The sequence below is a fragment of the Engystomops pustulosus genome, chromosome 1 (genome assembly GCF_040894005.1).
Source record: "Engystomops pustulosus chromosome 1, aEngPut4.maternal, whole genome shotgun sequence".
Taxonomy (NCBI): Eukaryota; Metazoa; Chordata; class Amphibia; order Anura; family Leptodactylidae; genus Engystomops; species Engystomops pustulosus.
The window spans coordinates 149869184-149880116 of NC_092411.1; the positions used below are offsets into that span (position 1 = coordinate 149869184).

At 39.8% G+C, this 10933-nt stretch overlaps 1 protein-coding gene across 1 annotated transcript; it reads right to left on the minus strand.

Annotated features, from left to right (window-relative positions):
- Positions 1–931: 931 nt before the first annotated feature.
- LOC140092738 (cocaine- and amphetamine-regulated transcript protein-like) lies at positions 932–10496 on the minus strand. Its single transcript, XM_072126556.1, has 3 exons — positions 10325–10496; positions 8713–8796; positions 932–1284 (listed from the first exon to the last, which is right to left on the minus strand). Exons 1-3 carry the CDS (start codon positions 10454–10456, stop codon positions 1177–1179), a joined length of 324 nt encoding a protein of 107 aa, XP_071982657.1. The 5' UTR covers positions 10457–10496; the 3' UTR covers positions 932–1176.
- Between the last annotated feature and the right edge of the window lie 437 nt (positions 10497–10933).

Sequence of the window (10933 nt, forward strand, 5' to 3'; positions counted from 1 at the left end):
AACATGAACCTTGAAAAGCAAAGTTTGAATATAACAGTAATTTCATTAGTTATCACTAGAGATGAGCGAGCATTAAAATGCTCGGGTACTCGTTACTCGAGCCGAACATTTCCTGATGCTCGAGTGCTCGTTTCGAGTAACGAGCCCCATTGAAATCAATGGGAGACCCGAGCATTTTTTAGTAAAATTAAAAACTGAACGAGCACAGTGAAAGAACAAAGTGCAGAACAGATTGCAGATGTTCGCGAACATCTGCGATCTGTTCCGGAGACACGCGTGCAGAACGATGTTCTCTGCAATAGTATTTGAAGAACAATATGTGTGAAGAACAACTTGCAGATGTTTGGAAACATCTGCAAGTTGTTCTTCACACATATTGTTCTTCAAATACTGTTGCGGAGAACACCGTTCTGCAAGCGTGTCTCCGGGACATCTGCGATCTGCTCCGGAGACACGGTGTTCTCCGCAATAGTATTCGAAGAACAATATGTGTAGAGAACAACTTGCAGATGTTGTCAAACATCTGCAAGTTGTTCTCTACACATATTGTTCTTCGAATACTATTGCGGAGAACACCGTTCTGCACGCGTGTCTCCGGAGCAGATCGCAGATGTTCGCGAACATCTGCAATCTATTCTGCACAGTGTTCTTTCACTGTGTTCTTCAATTAAATGATTAAATTAAATGATTAAATTGTATTTTTTTACTGTTCTTTACTTTTTTTTTTTAAAATTAAATGCTCGTTATCGAGCAGGGCAAATACTCGCCCGAGCAACGAGCCGGTCCGAGTATGCTAATACTCGACCGAGCATTAAGCTCGGACGAGTATACTCGCTCATCACTAGTTATCACCCTTTTTTAAGTACAATGAGCTTTGCACAGATTTAGACACAATACAAGAACAGTTCAAAGATACAAACTCACCACCAAATGGTATACAGTACATTTATTTTAAAAATGATTCAGAGTAAAACCATGACATATAGCCAGACCCATACCTTATTGAGATCACGTAGAAAGGAACAATACAACAACATGTACTCTGAGAACAAGTCTCTTACGTCTATCCATTAGAGTTTGAAGTATTGTCAGAAAACATTAAAAGGATGATAGTTTACATGAAACATTTCCTGCTTTCATCAAGTGTCCTGCTCTATAGATCAGTTTTGAGACCACTTACAAACATTTGAGAATATAGAAATTACAAGATGTTCCCCTTGGACAATTACACAGCTTCCCAATTCGTGGTCCTTTTCTTACTGCACATTGCTCTCCTGCATCACACTAGAAACCAAAAGATAAAAATAGGAAATGTAATAAAAGCCGTTAATGTCAAAGTTTAAAGTATACACCAAAATAGTAGACCCGATAGATATGGGCAGAGAAAGTAGCCCTAATCGGGCAGGAAAACAAAGCCAACAGTTTGAACATAAGTGATATAACACTCAAAAAGGATAAATGTACATCAAATTGATTCTTTATTAGGAATATACATTATATATACAATAAAGGAAAGCAGTGAACAAACTACAATGAGTTAAAAACCATGTGTGGCAAGCTTAACGGCTAATCCTAAACCCACAGGCTGGTAAAAGCAGTCATATAGCTTTACCCTGAGCCTCAATGCATTATAATGCAAGGCTGAAAAGGCATAAACCAATAACCATATATATATAATGTATATTCGTAGTAAAGGAAAAGTTTAAAGTATATTTAATCAGTCTGTTTTGTGAGATAGCAAAACATTTTAACCCATTAACGACCAAGCCCTTTTTCCTGTGTTTTCATTTTTCACTCCTAACATTCGAAAATCCATAAATTTTTTATATTTCCATGTAAAGAGCTGTGTGAAGACTTGTTTTCTACGTAACAAATTGAACTTCATAGTGACAATATTTAAACATTTTGAACCATTCTTATGGTACAGAAAATGCTATACAACATTTAGCTCAACATTCAAGTTAATATATCCGACTCAAAAGACATCATAATATATATTCAGGCGGTCCCCTACTTAAGAACACTCGACTTACATACGACCCCTAGTTACAAACGGACCACTGGATATTGGTAATTTATTGTACTTTAGTCCAAGGCTACAATAATCAGCTATAACAGTTATCACAGGTGTCTGTAATGAAGCTTTATTGTTCATCCTGATTCTTATGACAACCCAACATTTTTAAAATCCAATTGTCACAGAGACCAAAAAAGTTCTGGCTGGGATTACAATGATAAAATATACAGTTCCGACTTACATACAAATTCAACTTAAGAACAAACCTACAGACCCTATCTTGTAACGAACCCGGGACTGCCTGTATATATATATATATATATATATATATATATATATATATATATATACACACACTCACCGGCCACTTTATTAGGTACACCTGTCCAACTGCTTGTTAACACTTAATTCCTAATCAGCCAATCACATGGCGGCAACTCAGTGCATTTAGGCATGTAGACATGGTCAAGACAATCTCCTGCAGTTCAAACCGAGCATCAGTATGGTAATTTGAGTGCCTTTGAACGTGGCATGGATGTTGGTGCCAGAAGGGCTGGTCTGAGTATTTCAGAAACTGCTGATCTACTGGGATTTTCACGCACAACCATCTCTAGGGTTTACAGAGAATGGTCCGAAAAAGAAAAAACATCCAGTGAGCGGCAGTTCTCTGGGCGGAAATGCCTAGTTGATGCCAGAGGAGAATGGGCAGACTGGTTCGAGCTGATAGAAAGGCAACAGTGACTCAAATCGCCACCAGATTGGAAAAACGTTGCCTGGTCTGATGAGTCTCGATTTTTGCTGCGACATTCAGATGGTAGGGTCAGATTGGCGTCAACAACATGAAAGCATGGATCCATCCTGCCTTGTATCAACGGTTCAGGCTGGTGGTGGTGGTGTCATGGTGTGGGGAATATTTTCTTGGCACTCTTTGGGCCCCTTGGTACCAATTTGAGCATCGTTGCAATGCCACAGCCTACCTGAGTATTGTTGCTGACCATGTCCATCCCTTTATGAGCACAATGTACCCAACACCTGATGGCTACTTTCAGCAGGATAATGCGCCATGTCATAAAGCTGGAATCATCTCAGACTGGTTTCTTGAACATGACAATGAGTTCACTGTACTCAAATGGCCTCCACAGTCACCAGATCTCAATCCAATAGAGCATCTTTGGGATGTGGTGGAACGGGAGATTCGCATCATGGATGTGCAGCCGACAAATCTGCGGCAACCATGTGATGCCATCATGTCAATATGGACCAAAATCTCTGAGAATGCTTCCAGCACCTTGTTGAATCTATGCCACGAAGAATTGAGGTAGTTCTGAAGGCAAAAGGGGGTCCAACCCGTTACTATCATGGTGTACCTAATAAAGTGGCCGGTGAGTGTATGGCCGGTGAATATGTTTATGGCAGACCTTGAGGAATCGTTACCTAGGCAACCTTTAAGACATGCGCTTTTGATTATTTATGTAGGCATGACGGATCCCTGGGCTAACTGTCTGTTGGCAACATTGTAAATACACTAATTATGTACTCACTCTAATTACAACATGGTATCACTATCTTACCACTGTTCGATATGTATTTATGCCTTTTTACTACTTTGTTTAATGTAACCTGACCAATGATGTCACATCCTGTGGCGGATAAAAACCCGCCTTGTACTATCACTAATTATGCTTGAAAATGGCTGCATTGAGACAGCTGAAACGTTGCATCTGCCTACTGGCGAAATAAAACACAGATTTTTTCACGGAGTGCTGCTTCCCTGTTTTGAATTCTGGTTACCCAGGTTTCGTTTTTCATTGTGCTGCTCCCTACTAATCTTTTTCTTGCTATATATATATATATATATATATATATATATATATATACAAAATTTGGGAAAACAGCAGCACAGTCCTCGTGAGAAATGTAGGTAATGGGTGCTATCCTTAACTCTCACCAGTCAGAGTCCAATAGATATACGTCAAAGAAAAACGGCAGCACTCCAAACTTGTGAAAAACTAGGTGTTTATTCCACCTCCCGCAACGTTTCGGCTGTGTTCAGCCTTTGTCAAGCTTGACAAAGGCTGAACACAGCCGAAACGTTGCGGGAGGTGGAATAAACACCTAGTTTTTCACAAGTTTGGAGTGCTGCCGTTTTTCTTTGACGTATATATACATATATATATATATATATATATATATATATATATATATATATTATCATAAAATTGCATCTTTTAGGTAACATGAATGCAGTTATTAAGACACGTCAGCAGCAGCGCGTCATACTAGGCGCCGCACGGGAGAGAACAGTTGCGGCGCCCAACGTGATGTTAAAGAAGACAGAAGACGGCGCGGAAGCAAGAAGAGGAGCCGGGAAGCCAGAAGAGCAGCCACGATGACATCGGGGGAGCAGCACTGCGCATCGGGACCACCGGAGGGTGAGTAAATAGTTTATTTTTTTTTTAATTCTGGGCTGACTGTATACTACTGGGGGCATGCTGTATATTACTGAGGGGCAGGCTGGGGTGGCTGTATACTACTGGGGGCATGCTGTATACTACTGGGGGCTGGCTGGGGTGGCTGTATACTACTGGGGGCAGGCTGGGGTGGCTGTATACTACTGGGGGCAGGCTGGGGTGGCTGTATACTACTGGGTACAGGCTGGGGTGGCTGTATACTACTGGGGACAGGCTGGGGTGGCTGTATACTACTGGGGGCAGGCTGGGGTGGCTGTATACAACTGGGGGCAGGCTGGGGTGGCTGTATACTACTGGGGGCAGGCTGAAGTGGCTGTATACTACCGGGGGCAGGCTGGGGTGGCTGTATACTACTGGGGGCAGGCTGTATACTACTGGGGGCAGGCTGTTTACTACTGGGGGCAGGCTGTATACTACTGGGGGCAGGCTGGGTCAGACTGTATACTACTGGGGGCAGGCTGTATACTACTGGGGGCAGGCTGTATACTACTGGGGGCAAGCTGTATATTATAGGGGGCTGGCTGGCTATATACTTGGCTGGGTCTGTGACCAATGCATTTCCCACCCTCGGCTTATACTCGAGTCAATAGGTTTTCCCAGTTTTTGGTGGTAAAATTAGGGGTCTCGGCTTATACTCGGGTCGGCTTATACTCGAGTATATACGGTAATGGTCTTTAACCGGTTAAGGACCGAGCCCTTTCCTGTTTTTTAATCTCTATTTTTCACTCTCCACCTTCAAAAATCTATAACTTTTTTATTTTTACACGTAAAGAGCTGTGTGACAGCTTGTTTTTTGCGTAACAAATTACACTTCATAGTGATGGTATTAAATATTCCATGCCATGTACTCGGAAGCGGGAAAAAAATTCCAAATGCAGTGAAAATGGTGAAAAAACGCATTTGCACCATTTTCATGTGGGCTTGGATATTACGTCTTTCACTGAGCGCCCCAAATGACATGTCTACTTTATTCTTTGGGTCGGTACGATTAAGGGGATACAAAATTTGTATAGGTTTTATAATGTTTTCATACATTTACAAAAATTAAAACCTCCTGTACAAAAATTATTTTTTTGATTTTGCCAACTTCTGGCGCTAATAACTTTTTTATACTTTGGTGTACGGAGCTGTGGGTGGTGTAATTTTTTGTGAATTTTGATAATATTTTCAATGATATCATTTTTAAGACTGTACGACCTTTTGATCACTTTTTATAGATTATAGATAACAGGCAAGAGTCAGCTGTATTATACAGCCAACAGCCGCTGTGTATGGAGAGACTTAAGCCGGTGAGGGCCCCGGAGGAAGGGTAAGCCAGATCACAGAGTAGGCGAGTTAGCCACGCAGTTTCATTAGCATAAGTTTAAAAGTCGATTCTAAGGGTGCTTCCACTCGTTCAACTTTTCAGATGCAGTTTTTGATGTTCAAACCAGGAGTGGAGTGAAAACAGAGGAGGAGTAGCACTTCTTAATGTCCTCACTCATTATGATCCACATCTGCTTTTGGCTTTAAAAACTGCATCTGGAAAACTGAACGTGTGGACTCACCCTCAGGACGCGGTCACACGGTGATTTTTCATTGCATTTTGAAACGCATTGCAACAGCTGAAATTAGGTGATTTGCCTAATTACATTAATATTAACATTTGTATTTACAAAATGCAGTGTAAACCCGATATTAATGTGTGTGTTAACAAAACACACGCTAACATCGCGTTTACACTGCGTTTTGTAAACACAAATGTTAACAGTAATATAATTAGGCAATTCACCTAATATCAGCTGTTGTAATGCGTTTCAAAATGCAATGAAAACGCAACCAAAACACACACTGGGGCAGATTTATCAAGCAGTCTGAAAGTCAGAATATTTCCAATTGCCCATGGCAACCAATCACAGCTCAGCTTTCATTTCACCAGTGCTCATGAATATTTTAAAGGGGAGCTGTGATTGGTTGCCATGGGCAATTGGAAATATTCTGACTTTCAGACTGCTTGATAAATCTGCCCCAGTACTGTGTGACCGTGCCCTCAGGACTCCATGGGGCACATTTACTTACCCGGCCCATTCGCGATCCAGCGGCGCGTTCTCTGCACAGGATTCGGGTCCGGCTGGGATTTAAGATGGTAGTTCCTCCGCCGTCCACCAGGTGGCGCTGCAGCGCCGAAAATAATCTTAACGCCCCGGAATGCACCATCCCATAGAAGGTGAAGGTGAGCGCTCCCCAAGCGACACATTTTCGGTTTTTAAATGCGGCGGTTTTTCCGAATACGTCGGGTTTTCGTTCGGCCACGCCCCCCCGATTTCTGTCGCGCGCATGCCGGCCCCGATGCGCCACAATCCGATCGCGTGCGCCAAAAACCCGGGGCAATTCATGTACAAGCGGCGCAAATCGGAAATATTCGGGTAACACGTCGGGAAAACGCGAATCGGGCCCTTAGTAAATGACCCCCCATGAGTAATACATATAAAGGTATTACCAAAGTCACAGTGTCTGGATCTATGAGTAAATGTCCCTGGTTTATCATGCTTGATTTTGATGGTAGTTTTCTTTAAAGGACGGATGTATGAGAAAAATTTGTTTACATAGCTCTATGATGACCTGTTATTTGTGGGACAAATTATACATTCCATTGTCAACATTTAATAGTATACCATTTTGGGGACTGTATGACCTAATGATCACCATTTATTTAAATTTGTATTAGTGGCAGAAAAGTGGTGATTCAGACTTTTTTTTTTAATTACCTCGTTCACTGTATATGATACTACTCATTTTGAAAGATCATTTATTGATACCTAACATGTTTATGATTATTTTAGTTTATTTCTATTTTAATTCTTTGTAAAGGGGGGGTTAATTAGAACTTTTATTTTTTTCCTTTTTTTGTTTAGGGAATTATCAATCTTACATAACAGTGCACTACTACTGTATTGCAGTATTATGAACTGCTATTATGAAGTATTATATGTTTATGTTATTAAGCCTCCCTTACCTATAACAATCAGTGAGCATACTTGCTCTCTGGGTATTTTCTGTAAATAGAAAAATTCAAGAAAATGTATTTTTATGGAATAGGAGATTCTAGGATTTCTTGTTTATGATTGGGGTAGGGGGCAGCACTGCAATTTTTGCATTGGACAGCAAAATGTCTAGAATCAGCCCTGTTGTAATCCTATCTTTAGCAAATAAGCACAAAACTATATTTTTTACAGTGGTGTACTGTACATATATAACCCATTATTTGCCTTGAGCCATATTTTACTCAACTTGATCAAATATCTGCTGTAAATATTAATTAGCAATTATTTTACCATCTCCTACTAAAATTCCATTAATATTATTGTATTCATGCCAAAATAGAAAACCTTCGAGTAGTTGAGCTACGTCTCCAAGCACTCCCACAACTTCCATTCAGCTATTTAATAAGACCAGAACTCTGTGTGAGCTCTAGATCCTTTTGATTGTGTTACGGGCACAGTGTCATACATTGTTTATCAGTGCTGGGTAATGCCGTTTAATCCTATTCACTTAAGTGGGACTTAGCTGCAGAAAGGCTTTATAACCTATGAACATGACATCACAGGTCTGAAGAAGAAAATGCAATGCTTGCCAAACCAAAATGAGAAAAGCAATACATTAAATATATCATATCCCATGAGTAAACAAACATGGCAAATAGTAAGTCTGTTGATGGAATAGTATTATTTGAGAATCACACATTTACTAAACACATCCAATGAAACCAGTGGATAACCATGCCACCGTACAATCCAGTAACTTATTCACGTCAAACATTGCCCTATACACAAGTCCAACATGGTCTTTTTTTCCACAATGGGATCGTAGAGACAAAAGATAAAATTCAAACTGAGGCCTTACAGACTTTTACCCCTAAAGGAAAGATAATAATTAGGGAACTCTCAAGTAAGGTGAACCACAGGGTAGAAAACTAAAATGTTCACAAAGTAATATAAGTAAAATACATCACATTTTATATGTACGCCAAAGATGCATATCATAAATAAATAATAATCAAAGACTATGGGAATGAATGATAATATATTCCATAAATCATATATTGTTGCTGCAAATGGCATATAATTACAGACCAGTAGCCATAGCAGCAGTCTGACAAGCGTCTAAAGATGAAGGAGATCATATTTTTAATCATTTAATCACAAGCAACTTATCAGTTTTATAGTGTAAAGGTGTATTACATACCGAAGGCACCCATCCTAACTTCTTATCCAGAGGAAGAATCCTTTTGCTTTTGAGTTTCTCCAGAACTTCCTGTAGAGCTTCTATCTGAAAAAAGGATGTGATTGATATTTAAAGAGATTTTCATCATTATTACAAACAACTGTATAAGACTAAGATATGAAGCGACTTGCTGGCCAAACATGGTTGAAAATAATTCAAGTGAAAAGAGATGCGATGCAGTGTTTGTACAGTGTCTTATAGATGTGGTAATGCACACAGAAAAAAGCAGGAGCATCCATGTTGTACAGAGCGTAGCAGCTCCTTCATTCTAGTAATCTGTGTTTGGGAACCCAGTGTTAATGCAAACCCACAATCTGCAAATAGAAACTTATCCTAGTGATGCACTGCCTTTCTCTTAAACCTTAAAACCCCTTTAAAATTGATTGCATAGTTGTGTTTTCCCTAAATTCATTATTTTAGTGGATTTTATGCAAAACAAAGAGGCAATTTAATCCCATCCCTTTTATATTTCTACATATTTCTTAACATCACAAATAGAGATAAATAAAGATAATTTTCTAAAAAGTTTCAATATTTAAAAATATATATTTTAAAGTTTTAAAGTGTATTTTTTAGTTTGTGACAGGTTTCAACAGCCTATGCCATATTAATTTAAAATTAGTCTTTGTTAGCACTGAAGCATTTCAGTAGTTTATAGAAGTTTAATTCACATCACCTTGTTACCTGCCAGCAGCATGTGGTGAGTCCCGGGGGAGAGGCAGCTGCAGTTGCAGCCTGTGTGTGCCTGTGTCAGTCTCCTCTCCTCCATACTCATGCAGCTCCTTCACCCCTCCCCAGGGAGCTGCATCAGGGGAGGGGGGTGTGAAACAGTGGAAGAATGCATGAGGAGACACAGGCTGCAGCTATCCCTCCCCCGGGACTCACCGCATTCTGCCGGCAGGGAGCCAGGATATGTAAATTAAACTAAATTATAAAGTAATGAAATTATTCAGAATGCAGACAAAGGCATTTTTAGAACCAGAATATTGGGACCTTTCACCAGCTAAAATTGACATTCCTGGTAACAGGTTAACTTAAAAACAAAAACAAAGGAAACCTGTGCTTCCTGTATGCGTGCATATAATATGTGACCACCGCAGCCTTATTACTGGCATCATGACTACCACCTTCAGAGAGCTATGTGGCACGGATGGACAGAATGCTACCAATGAAGCCAATAAATGCTTTATAACTAGTATCAGGTCTCCTGTCACTGGAGTGGTGATGCCAGTGAAATATTTTGAGAAGACTATTTCTTAAAGCAATTTACTTGGCTGTATCAATAAGTTTTAAATGCAAATTATTACAATTTCGAACATGAAACAACAGGAAAGGGGAAAAAAAGTACAATGTACGCTTATGAAATGTGTTAATTGGCTACCATGATATCCACCTGCACACCCTGACAACCTATCCTCTATAGTTGTGAAGCACAAATATCATAAATATGTGGATATTATATTTCAGCGATACTTCATTGCAGCTCACTAAGCTGGACTCAAAGACAGGAGGGATAAATTCCTTACAAGCTACTTGAGTACAATATCGAGAAAGATGATATCTGATATCTTACCAGCTCCTTTTCTTCCTGACTATTGTTGTCAGAGATTTCTGTTGATCTGACTCCAACTGTCTCCTCACTGCATACCAGCATCATTAATAAGGACAGGGAAACATAGACCAGTGGTAACCGACAGATGAACATGGTGCAAGTCCAGCGGATTTATCTTCCCTGAGCTGTCTATGGTGCTGATTCCCACATTTATACCTCATCGTTCCACGGTCAATATTAAAACAACGTCTGACAAATCTCTTCTGTGGCCGGATGTTTATTGGTTAGAGATGTATGACCTCTCTTCCCAAAGCTCATATTTTCCTATTAACCCATTGACTTAAACAGAGAATGTTTTAAATGTTTGTTATCAAATATGAAGCAATACAGTCATACCCAGGGGAATTTTAATGGATTAAGAAAGGGAAGGTTTTGTAAGAATTGTATAATAAGATTACGGATGGCATGTTGCCCTTCTGGATATGTGTGAACACAGGTTATTTATTAAAACAAATACTGTTGTGGTTGCAATAAATATATGTAATATCAATTATATGTGTACATATATGATGTCAGGATCCTCTGTTTGGAAACTGGCTGCTCAATTCTGAGCTTGCTGACCTCACCCAG

Bases quoted from the DNA above. Each gene is read 5' to 3' on its own strand.
- LOC140092738 (XM_072126556.1), bottom strand. From the start codon at position 10,456: ATGTTCATCTGTCGGTTACCACTGGTCTATGTTTCCCTGTCCTTATTA. The intron at 8,797-10,324 runs GTAAGATATCAG...TCCTTTTTTCAG, and splicing joins GTCAGGAAGAAAAGGAGCTG to ATAGAAGCTCTACAGGAAGT. The intron at 1,285-8,712 runs GTATGTAATACA...TTTGGTTTCTAG, and splicing joins AGTTAGGATGGGTGCCTTCG to TGTGATGCAGGAGAGCAATG.